Here is a 17388-nt window from a genome sequence, read left to right as displayed (position 1 = left end):
GTCTTAGTTTCGAACCACATCCCAATTAGAATTGGCATAATTGTTAAACATATACTACGAATATGTTAAAATATATTTAAAATATATATAATATAAAATTTAACATAAACTTTGTTCAAATAATTAGTCTGACTAAATACATAGCATTCAAAGTTAAGCATCAAAGATTATAAATCAAGAATTTTAAAAATCATTTGATTTTTATGCATTTAAAAGAAAAACATATTTACCGGGTTGGACTTCCATTTGGAAGATTGTGATTTCGAGCCTCAGTGGAGGCGTTATTGGCTCTTTGTGTTTCAGTAGGTTGAGAAAGTATATGAACAGATACTACATTGTAATAGAGCTAGTAGCATTCAAAAAAAAGAAAAACATATTTAGGTTAAGTTTTTTTTTTTTTTTTTTTTAATTAATCTTCTTTTGATTATTTAGATTAGAAAAAAACTTAATATTTGAATTATATTTTTGCATTATTGGTATGATTTAGGTCGTTATGGTATTCATATTTTTAGTATGTATTTTTATAATGGTACAATTATTGTATATTACTTTACAAATATTATACTATTATTTTTTTATCGAACAAAATTGTTCTTACATCATTGTTAGGCCTGCACGACCTAACTACAAAATTGTTGATCATAAATACAATTACACCTGAACTCTAAAATGGTAGGATCATTTTCTAACGAATGACAATGCTGACATTCCACTGGCTCTAATTGAACAAGTTTAGACATCAGAATTTTATCAATGCATGAAAACTTCTAAAGAAATTTATAAGTTAATTTTTACTATATTATTATAACAATATCAATTGTAACTATATATTTTAAATTATTTATTATATCCTATATTGACAGGAATTGTAACAATTGTCATTGACACACTCTCAAAACAATTTGTCTCAACAACGAATGTAAATTAAAAAAAAAAAATCAACGATTGCGTTATTGTTGATGAAAAGTATGTATGTCACTTTATTACTCTTATTAAACTAAAATAAAGTAGTAGCTACAACAAAAAATAATACATATGCATTTAATTAATTTAGAATTAGATGTCTATAATGCCTTTATTTAAAAAAAAAAATCTTCATTATAAAAAAATTAAAAATAGATATAATTTTATTAGTTATATTATCTTTATTTTCTACAATTCAAAGATTCATTACCTTCAAATTTATTAATTTATTATATTCACGACATTGTCCATTGTCTTCTTTTTACATTATCTTGTAATTCTTTTTACATTATCTTGTAATTAAATATCAAAGTTATAATACAAAATACATTATATATATATTTATTTACCAAGTATTTTATACAAATATAATAAATATTAATATTTTGTTCGATACTTTCACATGATAACCTACGACACACATCTCACAATGCATGAAACATGTAGGGGAAAACTACCACTACCAAATATCGATTAGAAAATTCAATAAATATTATCTTGCATTTATATATTTTAAATTACCGATTTAAATAAACAAATTCAATACTAATTTACATATGCATGAACATCTCCGATATAATATTGCATTGATATACTTATTAAAAATAATAATTGGGCATTATCCCATTGGGGCAAAGCGCGTAAAAAAATTAGTATATATAATACGGAGTAATAACAATATGTAGACTTTTAATTAAAATGATCCTTAAACTTTTGCAGTCAGAATACACTCCACTATTTCAAAGAGAAATAGTAGACAAAAAGGACGAATATTCTCCTGCAAGTCTACCATTTCTATCAATCATTCTAAAACTTTTACTAATATGAGATTAGACTCCTTGTGTTTTAAATTTCATTATGTTTATGTTAGTTTATTTATCTAACATGACGAATATTACAAATCTTGCAACTTGTAGTAAATCCATATGAAACATTGAAACTTTGATTGAACTCTTAACCAAATGCAAGAATCTACAATGTAACCATCCCAAGCGATATGTCAGAACTCAAAAGTCTTATGCATACTTCATATATTACAGAAATGCGAGATGAGAGCATGGGTATAAATATAAAATATATATCACTTAGGAAACCTATATATTCTAAGGTATTTTCCAAAGCCAACTTATGAAACTGGGTGTTCCAGTTCCAGATCTGCATGCAGGTATTCAGGTTTGCCAACAAAGGAGTTGATGATAATAAGGTTGTCTAGCTTCTGTCATGTTTTTGACAATCTAGTCTCCTGGACAGATAGATGATGGCAATTGTCAGGTTGTTTAATTTTCTCAATGCTTAGGTTGCACTTCAATTTGTATCATCAAGAGGGCCAACTCAAGGTCCTCCTAAGCAGCCTCAGTTTCTTGCTCGCCTTCTGAGCCTTCGTCGGTGTTGTTGGTTTCACTTCCTCGAAAGCCTGATCGGATCATCGACAGCCAAAACATTATCAGAATCATCATATGATAATGTTGAATATAATGGGAGTTTCCAAGATTCATTTACCTCTTGCTTTCTTTTCCTGTCCATCTCGTCCTGCTCGTTAGATAGAAAACAAGTGCATGCTTTATCAGAACTCGATGTGATTGATGATTCGATATAAATGAATTTATGTTAATGTATTATGACATACCAGGGCTTGTTTCAGACTAGCATTTTCTTCTTTCAACTGATTCAGTTCTGCTTCAAGTTCGACTGTGTATGCCTGAAATACAATAATATATATTGAAGCAATGGAAGGATAGGATCATTACCATTATCAGAACTCATAGCTGAGATAAATAGATCATTGATGGTACAAAGCACATTCCTAATTTAGAAGTTAGCTTTCCAGAACTAGTAATTTTAGGTTGAATCAGAAAGGATCTATGCCAAGAAAGTAATCGAATGAAGGCATCTATCATACTTCATGGAGTTCCAACATTATAGTAAAAACATAGAATCTAAATTGAAGTTTACTCGGAGATCGATCCTAGGAAAAAAGGCTGAGAATGTTTGATCAGTTCATTGAAAAACTGACACAAACATATAGAAACAATACCTGCTTTCTTGCTCGGGATCTTGCAGCTGATTCCCTGTTCTTGATCATCCTTCTTTGTCTGCGTTCGACCACCTTCTCCACGGGGCCATCTATGATGCGCTTCCGTCCTCCTCCTCCTCCTCGTATCCCTGTATCCAGTCCATAATGCTGGTTTCCTCCATCCCCACCTGGATTCACACACAACCCATCCGGGGACACGGGGCTCACGGGGGATCCCAAACCTAGTCCTTGCATGTGTGCGTACCCGACAGCACTTCCGTTCCCCATTCTTCCACCATAAACAGGAGGGGATGGTTGTGCATATCCACCTCCCCTTTTCGGATACCCGGGTGCCTCAGCCACAACTCCGCCTTGTGGAAGTGCCTGGTAAGCTGGGACCGCGCCACCCCCGCCTAAGCCCATAACTGGCCTGGCCACATAAGTGGGGGCAATAGCTGCAGGAGTGTTGTTGTTTGGGTACATTGCTGCAGCTGCATACTGCTGGGGACGAGCGGGTGGGGGGGCGGCGGTATTGCCCTGCTCCCGAACCACCCCGGCTCGAACTAGGAAGTCTTCCAGTGTCATTTCTCCAAAAGTAACTTGTCTCTGAGTATTATTATTATTATTATTATTATTATTACCACCAGGATCATTATTCTGAAATTTCCCATCACTATTATGCTGCTGTTGCTGCTGCTGGTGGGTTTTGTGGATTTCAGCCCACACTTCATCCACCGTCTTCCTGCACAAAGGCGGTGGAAGCGTGAGCGAAGCCTGCCTCGCTAAGCTCTGCTGCCTCGCAATCCCTTTCTCCGCTGGAACGCTAGCCTGTCCCAGCATAAAATTATGCGTGACAGCGTTACTTTCAGCAGCAGCACCGACATGAGGATGAGGATGGGGTTGAGCGTGGGCATGAGCTTGGTTTTCCTCGGCGGTCCAAATGCTGTTAAGGAACTCGTCCATGTTCATGGACCCAAAGTTCTTGCCACTCTCACAGAGAGTGTGCTGGAACTCATCGAGTGTGAGCGAGTAAATCGACGACTGCCTCCCTAGGGACGACAATCCCTCGTTGTTCTTCTGCTGTTGTTGCTGCTCTGCCTGCAATTGCAACGGCGATTCCACCTCGCCTTGAGATGCCGCTTCTGATTCTGGGACAACCATCTTAGCTAGCTCTCGCCTCTCTGGTGTTCTTGGACTTACTAAACCTCTAATTTTCTCCTCCTGCACCTCAAGTATATATAATCTAATTTTATTATATTTTCATATCTCAGAACATGGTTGCATGCGGATCAAATATAGGGAGCCAAGAACTTGAACTCTTTGCATATATACACAAGTTGAACAACCAGTTATATATATACATCGTACTAAGCTATATTTGCAAAAACCATTTAAAAAACCACGACAGAGAAACGGGGGGCAAAAATCTTGTCTCTATTAGCGGAAAGAAAGCTGGCTGGTCAGTATATAGGGCACAGATCCCAACGCACAAATTCCGGGTTGCCATAACTTTCGTTCTTTGCGCTTCAGTCAGAGTTCCTTTGTCCATTTTGTTCGTCGTTATCTCTTCTTGTTACAAAAAGTGGAATGGAATCTCCCCGACCCAACACTTTGTGGAGAGCGTCACTGTACTATCTGTTTTATTTATTTATTCCTTTCGTCATGGCTTGAGATCACATGATCAACGTAACCGCTATGTTAGTAGAGGACATCTGTACTATTTATTACTGTATCTGTTTTATTTTATCTATTGTACTTATTATTCAAGGTCAAATCAATTCTTTTTTCTTTGTTTAATATTCGTAATACTTTTAGTGTAGTTTATAAATATATAAATTTTATATACTAATACTAAATTTAATATTATAAAAAATTGAATTACAAATAACTTCGGTTAAGTCCCATCGTTGGGACTATTATATTCATGACCAAATAAATTTTTTTCTCTTATTATTTTTAAATTTGATGTTTTGTGTTTAATAATATTTTAATGTAATTTGTTAATATATACTAATTCAAAACTTATGAAAAATTAAATCACAAATAAATTCAATCAAACCTTATTAACTGATTAATAATATTTTAATGTAATTTGTAAATATATACTAATTCAAAACTTATGAAAAATTAAATCACAAATAAATTCAATCAAACCTTATTAACTGATTAATAATATTTTAATGTAATTTGTAAATATATACTAATTCAAAACTTATGAAAAATTAAATCACAAATAAATTCAATCAAACCTTATTAACTGATTAAACCACATAAAATACAATAGAACCTTAATAATTGAATTAGACACCTAAAATATGGTAGAAGAAATAATTAATAATATATCAATAAAATTAAAAAAAAAAAAACTATTGGGAAGAATAAAATTAAAATATAATTTATATAATTGGTGGGTCATAAAATTAAAAAAAAATATTGGGAAGAGTGTTTTTAGATTGATCGAGATAGTAGAAGCTGAGATAGAATGTTGGGACTCATTCAAGATTTAGAAAATATCCAATCATTGGATTTGCTATAATAAAGCCCTATTGGAAAACGGTGAAAACCCTAGCTAATCACAGTATCTTAGGCAGTACTAAGATTAACAAATTAGGCTCCGTCGGAAAGATCGATAAGCAAAATGGGAACCACCGGTGACGGCGGTGGAATTAAAATGTTAGATTTAAAATTAAAAAAAAAAAAAACTTTTTTTTTAATAAAATCTTTTTGTTTTTACTAGCTTGGGAGAAGAGAATTGAAGCAATAAAGAATTTTCAAGAGCTAATTAATATAATCCTCCATTGTTAAGTAATTTAAACAGCAGACTAATTATTCAAAATTTATGAGAACAGATTGAAAAATATATGATTAATTACTGGAAAAACCAGCAAATGAAATACAAAATAGCAACGTTGTATATATGTACCTCTTCTTGGTTGCCTTAGCTTCTCCGGAGTGGAGTGAAGTTACGTTGTTGGATTATGAAGTTTCTCGGGACGAAAGATATATACCCATATATATATATATACGTACACCCACGCATATAGATACAAGAGTAGACGTAGAAAGATGGTTTCCTAATACTAAGCACAAATATTGCTGGAGATCAGAGGTGATGAAAGGGGGAGAAGACGTAAGCAGAAGTATAAATTTACTTTGTTTTTTTAGAAAAAAAAATGTCACAAAAATTTACTAAGAAAGGAAAGAGTTGCCGGCGCGGGTTTGCATGGGGCGGTGGACACGTCGTCGACACGTGGCAGCTCCGCAGCAACTTTCTCTGCCGCTATCCCTCCCACGCTCAACACGCGTCACCCTCTCCCAAAGACTATCTTGCACGTGTGGGGGGGGCCGTCGTTCCAACCCGGCTCAGCCCGCCCGCCCGCGCCGCTGCTTCTCATGGATCCATCTATCGGGTCCGGGTCGTACCGGAACTGCATGCATGGAATGGCATGGCATTGAAGAATCAGATGCATGTATATATGATATAATGCACGTGCATGTATCTGTTTAACTTCAATTTTGTGTTGGAAATTTATTTATTAATTATTGCTCGAGCTTATCTTCTGAACAGGAAAAGGGAAAGAAAATAATAATTATGCTACTTCTAACTAATTTAATGAGTAAAAATCTTATAAGAGTACACGTATATAAATTCTCTTTAATTGTGCATTCAAAAAACAAAAACATTCTCTTTAATTGTATCTGTGCAATTTGTGTGATTGTAAAGTTGTATATTGTGCTATAAATATTATACGTTTAGTGTTTAATGTTTAATGTTTAATGTTTAATAATTACTCCGTATTATTTAATTTGGCATATAAAGTCTGTTGGTACCAAAATTATTATTTAATTTGTGTAATAATGTTAGTTGACATATGTTGATTATGAACCAAAGAAAATTATGGTGAATTATATGTTAGAAAAAAATAATAGAAAATGACATTGTAAGTGGTTATTTTGTGATATAAATATATGCGAGGTTCATTTTTTATTTAGGTCAGGTCAAAATTGATTCGGATTCTTCGTAATGAGACGAAAAGATCAATATATTGTATGCTCAAAACGGATAATAATGAGTGAATGAAAAATTGATTCTCAAAGTAAACCATTTGAGTTGGAAAATAGAGGTGGAAAGACTTGAAACAAGCACTTTTCCCACATTGGAAAAACAAGGGGATTTGCACCACTATATATATACAAGAGCCTTTTAAAAAGATGTTGAATTGTATGACATAGATGCTCTTTCTCACTCGTAGGAATCAGATGATGCAAGCCATTTTCCTTGATTTGATGACTGTGTTTTTATTTATTTGTTACCTTTTCTATTCTCTCTTTTATGTAATAAGGGTATTTCTGACATTTATATGAATTTTTAATTGTAGATATTATATTTTTGGTCTGTTATGCATATTTTTAGGGATAAATTTAAGGTAGTTTTGAATTCTTTTCTTATTTACCATTGAGTCTCCCACCACCCATCATAGATCTCCGTGGTGTCAAAGTCAAGGATCAGCGCGAGAAGATCTTCGATCAAGTTACGGAAACGTTGCGAGAGTGGGATATTTTCCAGGTGACGAAACGGGGGATCCTGTTCAGTATATTGGACGAAATGATCGACAGGATTTGCATGTTTCATGAACAAGACAATGAGATTAAGAAAACCGGACGAATTATAAGAAATTTGTAGGTTATGATTAGTTTTTATCCAACTATGAATATTAATATTGAGAATCTATTTTTTTGTGCATCGCGCATATAGAATACTAGTAATTGTCCCGTGCGATGCACGAATTATTATTAATTTAACAAATTTACCAATTAAATTATTGACATTCTCTGAATTAACAAAGAAAATAATGGTTGTGGAAACAGAAAAACGTACTTGAGTTCTTGAACTCAGAATTAGTTTGATTAAAAATGTAAGTATAACTATACAAAGTAATATTTAATATTTTTAAAAGTTTAATTATGCTATTATTATGTTGATTTTAAAGTTTATTGTTACTTGTATTATTATTTGAATATGATTTTTTAAAGGAATTTGAATTTGACATAACTACTTTAATTATATAACTAACGTATTTAAATAAAACTTGTAAATAAAATAACATGCGATATTTGTCGAAAATCTCAACCAAAAACTTATTCATTTGAAAAAGATTATTTATGTAAGAATTATATTTATTTTATATCTAATTTCTCCTCTTTATATATGTGGAGTCAAATTAATTATAATTGAGGTTTAAATGAATAAATACACAAATTATATTAAATATAAAACTTTACCAATAAATTTGAACACAATAAACTTTTTTCCATACTTCATTATGCTTTAATATATATATATATATATATATATATATATATATATATATATATATATATATATATATATATATATATATATATATATATATATTGAGAGAGAGAGAGAGAGATAGAGCTATATATAATAATAAAATGTAATTTATAAAATATAAATACACATAATAATTTCAAAAAAATATGTATAAATACATCTACCCACACAATTAATGCATTCATGCTTGCTAATCTTGTTTCTATCAAAATGCATTCATACTTTGGAGGAAAAATTTTGTGGCTAGATTCTGCTTTATTATATATATAAAGATAAAGACTAGCTTAGTGCAGCTACAACCACTCGAATTTTCAATATTCCTTTTTATTTCTCATCAAACGAATGACATCTTCTTCTGATCCTAGCTATTCTTAGCATGATATTGGGAAATCTCATTGCTATTACTCAAACAAGCATGAAACGTATGCTTGCCTATTCGTCCATAGGTCAAATCAGATATGTCATTATTGGAATAATTGTTGGAGACTCAAATGATGGATATGCAAGCATGATAACTTATATGATGTTCTTGTTCTATATCTCCATGAATCTAGGAGCTTTTGCTTGCATTGTATTATTTGGTCTACGTACCGGAATGGATAACATTTGAGATTATGCATGATTATACACAAAAGATCTTCCTAATGATTTTCTCATGACCTCCCATATAGGAGAGGTCACTACATGCCATCTGAGCACAAGGTGCTTGACATTTCCATCTTAATTAATATGTCTGATTTCAAAAAAAAATCTTAATTAATATGTCATTTCAATAGTACCCGTAATTAGTCATCAACGTAACACGGACATTTAGTCATTCTCCTAATATATGCCGTTATTTTGGATAGAGAAACCCACATGTGTTTCTTGCTTGAATTGTAATTTGAGGATAATATAGTAACTTTTGAATACCACATATATTTCTTTTAACTATTAACAATTTTAATTCTCACATTATGAATAGTTTAAACCCGAACATATGTTCTCTTTTCCATTTAAAATTGACTAAATTAAATCATCCATGAAGATCATCTCCAATATATATAATAAAAACTTGCTAGGTATTGTTTAGGTGATCTCCGTCCAAGAAAGTTTGACTGAAAACTAAAAATTTGTCATGTTTAGTTTTAGTCCAAAATAACCCCATCCATTAGGCTAAATATATCAGCTTGATCTTTCATATTTAATAAAGCATTTAACTTTTTGTCATTGTTTACTCCACATGTTTAATGATTTTCCCACAATTGGTGCATGTCTATAAAAATTACCACTATAACTTTACAAGTGACGAAAAAATATAAACTTTTAGCACTTTGAAAATGCTACCTAATTGAACTTGTGAAATCAAAAGTGACGATTAATCAACATTTTCTAAATAAAAATTTATTGAACGCATATAATTAAACTAAATAACACAATTTTAAATTGTAACGGATCCAGTATGGGGGCAGCTTCCCCCACTCACCCCACCCCACCCCGTATATAATCCTTATATATATACTAGTTTTTTACGCGCATTGCACGATTGGAATAATGCCTAATATTTTTTTTTTTAAAATAAGTATTTTAAAGTATATCAAGGCAAGATTGTATTGGAATTGGTCATGCATAGATAATTGAATGTTAAATTTGCGTATTTAAATAGGCAATTCTAAATTTACAAATGCAAGATGATATAGTCAAGATTGATTATAATTGTCAATAAAATAATTGTATAGGTATTGTTGAAACCAAATACGGGACATAAGGGAGAGCAAATAAAAATTAGGACATAATAAAATATTAAATATATACTAATATTAAAGAGCTAACTGCTGATTGTCAAACAAACACATTGCGAGATAGTTTCTCACTTCAATTTGTTGTGTGATTTGAATACTCTTTTTGTCAAATAAATCCCTCAAGTAGTTAATATAATTGACTTAATTATATATATATATATATATATATATATATATATATATATATATATATATATATATATATATATATATACCCTTAGCTCATTGTACATGTTAATTTAAACAGCGATTTTTTTCAAATATCTTTTTACCAATCGTGGATATAATTCGCTGGTCAAATTCGCTAATATAATCCGCTAATTGCTGATTGTCAAACAATGACATTGTAAGGTAGTTCTCACTTCAATTTGTTGTGTGATTTGAATACTCTCTTTGTCAACAAATCACTCAAGTAGTTAATATGATTGGCTTTATTAATTATATTTTTTTAATTTTTTCATGGTATTAATAAAATACTTGGTAAATAAATATATATCACTATTTTTTTATAACTTTGATATTTAATTAAAAAAGTGCAAAAAAAAAAAAAAAAAAAAGACAATGTAGTGAATATACTCCTGAATTGATGAATTTGAATGTAAAGAATTTTTACATTGGAGAAATATACAGATAATATAACTAATAAAATTATTTCTATTAATTAATTTATTGATAATGAAATACTTTTTTTTAATAAAGACATTGTAGGGACAATGTAGCAAATATAATTAATTAATGAATTTCAATGTAAAGAATTTTTATATTAGAGAAAAATAAATACAATATAACTAATGAGATTATTTCTCTTATTTAATTTATTGATAATGAATAATTGTTTTTTTTGAATAAAGAGATTGTAGACATATAATTCTAAATTAAAGAAATGCATATGTATTATTTTTTGTTGTAGCTACTAAATTATTATTTTTTTTTGAATGCTACTAAATTATTATTTAATTTAATAAGAATATAATAGAGTACTAATTATGCCAACTTTAGTTGGGATGCGGTTCGAACATAAGACCTTTGTTATTGAAATCAATGAGTAAGTTAACGGTGAACTAACAGAAAAAATAATATTTAACGGAAAAGTTAACAGATAATCATATTCATTAAGGAAAAATTAAACTCTGATCAATCTGAGCCATTCATTTGATCAATCTGGAATATATACGTCCCAGGCCTAATTCTCTTGTGTTCTTATTAGTATATATATATATATATATATATATATAGTAGATAAGTAGGATATTAACCAAACTCGCAATTGTTTTTGGAAACCTAAGTAAGTATTGTTACGTTCCACATACAACATTCAAGAATGGCAAGTGCAAGAGGCATGACGTTAGAAGACCTTTTCCGGGCAAAATACAGTTTGAAGAAGGAAGACGACCTGTTTCAGTTGATCGAATCAGCTATCACGGTGGCCGTTTTGGAAAAGAAAGCTGAGTTTCACAAGCGGAAGGGACGTATTGCCCAAATTCTAAACAGCGAGACAGCCTATGACGTTGTGTTTGTTAGAAATAATTATTTCATAACAATGATTTATATAATAAAGGTTGTAATTCTATAAGGTACTCACGTTGATGATTAGTGATGTGTAAAGGCGGAATTACTGGGTGAAATTCCCTCCCTCTCATTCTGTTAAAATTTAAGTTTATAAGGGTTAAAAGATGTATACTGGATAAGGTTATGGGTTTCACAATCCTAAAGGGATTTCTATTCCTAAAAGGAGGTCACATTCCTAAAGGGATTTCTATTCCTAAAGGAGGTTCCCCATTCCTCTTGAAAGAGGGTTTCTCATCACATCTATAAATACCCAGGAAAACTCTAGGGATGAAAACGGTTTCAAATCTCTAAGTTTTCTAGTCTCCGTATCATCAGGAGGTGAATAAGGTATACGGATCAGAGAGGTGAAGCATTATATTCTTGATTCATTCAATTTAGGGATTACATCTTCAATGGAACCAAGTAAGTCATATCTTTCCTATTTAATTAAAAGTCCATGATCATGAACATTGTTTAGTTGATTGATTTGATTTACATGCGATCATTGTTAATTGTGCTTCCGCATTTAAGTTATAGCGCATAAAGGATTATTTAACATTTGGTATCAGAGCCTGCTTGTAAATTGATTAATCACTAAAATTAGGGTTCATGATGTTTGGAGATTTTTAATTATAAAGTTTGTTGTTAATTGCATAGGTAATTACTGTGTACGTACCGTTTATATACATATGATGATGATATCAATTGCTATGTATAAATTTTGTGTATGCACCGTTCACATACATATATATTTGTAATCACTGCAATCAATTCTCTTCGGAATCAACAAAGCAAATTTGCATATTATCTTGGAATTGAATCAACTGGAGTTTTGGTGTGCCTACTGTTTATATATATAAGAATTGGTTTGCGTGTTTATATATATAAGATTGATTTGCATGATTTGATTCGCATGTTTCTGTTTATGAATGTGCATACTGTTTTCTTGAATCAAGCATCAGATGTATGTATCTACTGTAATGTATATATGTTTTTGGAATTGAATCATATGGAGTCATGTTAGTTGTACTGTGTTCGTACGGTATATGATTCATATGTTATATGGTTTGTCTCTATCAAATCATGAATTATATGTTATAAGAGAACGACATATAAATTAAGGTTTATTTTGTTTGGACAATTAAATTGAGTCTATTTGGGTTTATTTAAAGTATTATGGAGTCACTTTAAATTTTAGGCTCATTTAATATGTGCTTATATTTGAGTCTATTTGGGTTATTTAAAGTATTATGAATTTGCTTTAAATTCTAGGCTCATTTAATTTGGGTTTGTATTTGAGCTGTTTGGTTTATTTAAGGCATTAAGGACTTGCTTTAAATTATAGGCTCATTTGAGATCAATTATGGTTGGAGGTTATATCCACGATTAGTTTATATATATGTTTATAAATGAATCATTAGCATAAATCGAGTGCGTTAGTCGCCAAAGCGGTCCACTCATGGTAATAGCTAATAATCATTTATGTTTATGTTTACAACATATATATAAATTAAGGTTTACTTACATAAATAATTTATTAGCATAAGGCGAGTGTGTTAGTCGCCAAAGCGGCCCACTCATGGTAATAGCTAAATAAACATTTATGTTTATGTTACAACATAAATTAAAGTTTAATTACATAAATGAGTTATTAGCAGGCGAGTGTGTAAGTCGCTAAAGCGGCCCACTCATGGTAATAGCTAAATAATCATTTATGTTTATATTACAACATAAATTAAGGTTTATTCACATAAATAAATTATTAGCATAAGGCGAGTGCGTTAGTCACCAAAGTGGCCCACTCAAGGAAATAGCTAAATAATTATTTATGTTTACAAATGTTTATCGTACACAGGTATTTTGCATCATTGAATGACACTAAATGATTGATAAACATTTGTGATCATTAACACATGGTTCTAGCGGTTGCCCAAAGGTAAATCAGACATGTGATTAATGACAATTTAGGAGATTATGATTCTTGTTTTGTTAATATGTAGTGCATGTCCAAAGATGGCCTATATATTAAATTGAAACTTGATGAATAGTCTCATTCAAGTATGTGTGAATGATGCATGTCGGTAAATTGACATTGTATTTAAATTTGACCCAAAGGCGGATTTAAATGCAAACTTAAGGTCTATAAATTATAGTCTGAATAAAGGTTTGTTACTCAAAGCAATTGATTTGTGAGATAAATGTTTGCAGTGAACACTATCGTATCACGCTATAACAGTGACAGTTATGATGTCAGTAATAATAGCAGCAAATCTAAAAGTAGTAAAGAAGGGCAAGCATCCTATGAAGGTGCAAGGTGATGTTCAGGAAGTGCAGAAATGCTATTCTGTAACAAACCTGGGCACAAGAAGGCTGAATGCCTGAAGAGGAAAGCTTGGATGGAAATAAAAGTATACATTCAGTTTCAGTATGCTTGGAATCCAATTTTGTTAAGGTTCCTTCTAATACTTGGTGGTTAGACACTGGTGCTACAACACATGTTTATAACATTAAGCAAGATTTTTTATGTTTCAACCTCATAGGGAAAATGAAAAGTGTCTTTTTCATGGGAAACATGATGAAAGCTAGAATTGAAGGTATTGGAACTTACAGAATTAAGATGGATACAGGTTTTTGCCTTGATCTTGAGAATTGTCTGTATGTTCCAAATTGTTCTAGAAATCTTGTTTCAACAGCTAGGTTGAAAACATTGGGTTTTTACTTTAAGATTGGAGACAAATGTTCGTATCAACAAAACCCTTTATGGTTCTGGTGTTTTGTTGGATACACTATACTGTTTCAATCTTAATGATGACTTTGTTAATTCCTTGTTTAATGTGATGTTTGTGTTAAAAGGAGTGCGCCAAAAAGAATCTTCAGCTGACTTGTGGCATAAAAGGCTTTGTCATATATCCAAATAAAGGATATTGAGACTTATTAAAGTTGGAATTTTGTCTCAATTGGATTTTAATGACTGGAATGATGCATGTGTCGATTGCATAAAGGTAAAGCAAGTCAGACATGTATCAGTACACTCAGCCACAAGAAGCTCATGATTACTTGATTTAATACATACAGATATCTGTGGTCTTTTTTAGGATGTTCCGTCTTAGGGCGGTGATAAATACTTTATTACCTTTATTGATGATCATTCTGGGTACTATTACATCTATTTACTGTGTGAAAGATCTCAGTCTGTGGATGTCCTAGAGACATTCATATTTGAAGTTGAGAGTCAGCTAAATAGAAAGGTAAAGACAATTAGATCATATAAAGGTGATGAGTATTATGGGAAAACATCAAAAGTTGGGCAAATTCTCGGCCCATTTAAAGAAATTCCTCGAATCTAAGGGCATTTGTGCATTATACACAATGCTAGGCACACCACATCAAAATGGTGTGGAGGAAAGGTGAAATCGTACTCTAAGGGAAATGGTTAGGAGTAAGGTAAATAACTGTACATTGCCTGTTTCATTGTGGATATATGCATTAAAGACAACAGCATACTTACTCAATAGGGTTCCTAGTAAGGTTGTTTTTTAAAACACCTTATGAACTATGGACAAGAAGGAAACCTAGTTTGAGGCATCTTCACATTTGGGACTGTCAAGCTGGAGTGAGGATATATAATCCACATGAAAATAAATTGGAATCCAGAACCATTAGTGGTTATTTCATTGGATATCCAGAAAGGTCTAAAGGATACATGTTTATTGTCCTAATCATAAGTGCGAGGATTGTTGAGTCTGGTGATGCTCACTTCATTTAAAATGGTGAAATCAGTGGGAGTGTGGGAGCTCGTAATGTTGAGATTAAGGAGTCATTGATGGTTACAGATTCATCAAGTGATCCTTTTTCATGTTGTTGTTCCTATTACTGCAGTGCAGTGTAGCCTTATGGAAATACTTTGGAACAACAGCAACTAGATGCTCAAATTCCACATGAGGAAGCTATTGTAAATGAAGATGAGGTTGCAACTCAAGATGATGATCAAGTGAAATCTCAGCAGGAAGTGACATTAAGGAGATCTACTAGATAGAAAAGATCAGCCATTCCTGATGACTATATTGTTTATGCACTTCAGCATGAAAGTGACTTGAGCATTGATAATTATCCAGTCTCATTTAACCAAGCCATACAGGATAATAATTCTCCTTGAGAATTATTTTGGTTTTGGTGGCTCATTCTGTTCTTGAGCTCCACCAAATGGTTGTTAAAATTGCCTTTCTGAATGGTAAATTAAAAGAGGAAGTATACATGGATTAGCCGTAAGGCTTTATGGCCACAGGAAAGGAAAATCTGGTATGTAGATTGAAGATGTCGATCTATGGATTAAAACATGCTTCTAGACAATGGTACTTGAAATTGTCATTTGGTTTTGTAGAGATCACTGTTGATCGGTGTATCCACATAAAGGTTTAATGGAAACAAGTTTGTAATCCTAGTATTACATGTTGACGACATTCTTCTTGCTGCTAATAATAAAAGGGATGTTGCGTGATGTTAAGGAATATCTTTCTAAGAACTTTGAAATGAAGGATATGGGTGAGACTTCATATGTGATTGGAATAAGAAATATTCTATGATAGATCACATGGGATTTTAGGTTTATCCTAGAAGACTCACATTAACAAAGTTTTAGAAAGATATAAACTGGAAAACTGCAAAAGAGGGTCCTGTGATACTTACAAGGCACTAAGGACCACATGCTCACCTATAAAAGGAACGAATAACCTGGAGGTTATAGGTTATTCGGATTCAGACTATGCCCGATGTTTGGATACCCGAAAATCCACATTCGAATATATTTTTCCACTTGCTCATGGAGCAATATCTTGGATGAGTGTGAAGGAGCCTGTCATTGCTACTTCCACTATAAAGGCAGAATTTGTAGCATGCTTTGAGGCTATAATTCAATAATCATGGCTGCGTAATTTCATTTATGGTTTGGGCATTGTCGACACTATAGCCAAACCATTGAGGATTCATTATGATAATACAGTAGCTATGTTCTTCTCAAAGAACGACAAATATACTAGTGGTGCCAAGCACATGGATTTGAACTTTCTGTTAGTTAAGGAGAAGGTACAAAATCAAAAGAGTATCAATAGTGCATATTGGCACCGATCTTATGATCACGGATCCGTTGACTAAGGGATTGGCGCCCATGACCTTCATTGGCCATGTTGGGAGGATGGGCATACTGGTAAAGTCCTTGTATAACGGTTAACTCTGCCATACATGTATGGATTTATGTTTGATAGCACATCAGGTTGATGATACTCTTAGATATCTATTCAGGTATTGATTTTGTTATGGTCGATGTTGATCACTTATTTATGCATAATTCAGAAGTGATAACAATGGTCTTGTTTAAGACATAAGGAATAAGGTACTTTCAGATTTTACCTTATTATTATGGTTCGAATTCTTATTAACTGTGATACATGGAAGGGAGCGGGACGCTATGTCAGGCCTGTAACCGCCATGATTCGGTTAATAAAGTTCGATAAGGTGGTGACTTTTACATTTTCATATTAGGTGAGCTCAAATTAAGGATTGAAAATTGTAAAGTCACGCATATATGAATCAAGTGGGAGATTGTTAGAAATAATTTATTCCTAACGTTGATTCATATAATTAAGGTGTCATGCTTATATGAATCAGTGGGAGACTGTTAGAAATAATTATTTCATAACAATGATTTATATAATAAAGGTTGTAATTCC

At 32.0% G+C, this 17388-nt stretch overlaps 1 protein-coding gene across 2 annotated transcripts; it reads right to left on the bottom strand.

Annotated features, from left to right (window-relative positions):
- Nucleotides 1–1959: 1959 nt before the first annotated feature.
- LOC109149636 (protein ABSCISIC ACID-INSENSITIVE 5) lies at nucleotides 1960–6117 on the bottom strand. Of its 2 annotated transcripts, none has more exons than XM_019297534.1 (5): nucleotides 5901–6117; nucleotides 2999–4204; nucleotides 2591–2662; nucleotides 2464–2493; nucleotides 1960–2377 (listed from the first exon to the last, which is right to left on the bottom strand). In XM_019297534.1, exons 2-5 carry the CDS (start codon nucleotides 4136–4138, stop codon nucleotides 2282–2284), a joined length of 1338 nt encoding a protein of 445 aa, XP_019153079.1. In that variant the 5' UTR covers nucleotides 4139–4204; nucleotides 5901–6117; the 3' UTR covers nucleotides 1960–2281. The 2 variants fall into 2 exon arrangements, with proteins under 2 accessions (XP_019153079.1, XP_019153069.1); XM_019297524.1 differs by having other exon boundaries at nucleotides 2999–4198.
- Between the last annotated feature and the right edge of the window lie 11271 nt (nucleotides 6118–17388).

This window comes from Ipomoea nil, unplaced genomic scaffold (genome assembly GCF_001879475.1).
Source record: "Ipomoea nil cultivar Tokyo-kokei standard unplaced genomic scaffold, Asagao_1.1 scaffold0268, whole genome shotgun sequence".
NCBI lineage: Eukaryota > Viridiplantae > Streptophyta > Magnoliopsida > Solanales > Convolvulaceae > Ipomoea > Ipomoea nil.
The sequence above is the reverse complement of the archived record's forward strand: the minus strand, read 5'-3'. Positions and strand labels throughout refer to the sequence as shown.

Coding starts and splice junctions, on each gene's coding strand:
- LOC109149636 (XM_019297534.1), bottom strand. CDS start 4,138: ATGGTTGTCCCAGAATCAGAAGCGGCATCTCAAGGCGAGGTGGAATCG. Junction 2,494..2,590: donor CTAGTCTGAAACAAGCCCTG/GTATGTCATAAT, acceptor TCTAACGAGCAG/GACGAGATGGACAGGAAAAG. Junction 2,378..2,463: donor ACAGGAAAAGAAAGCAAGAG/GTAAATGAATCT, acceptor TGATCCGATCAG/GCTTTCGAGGAAGTGAAACC.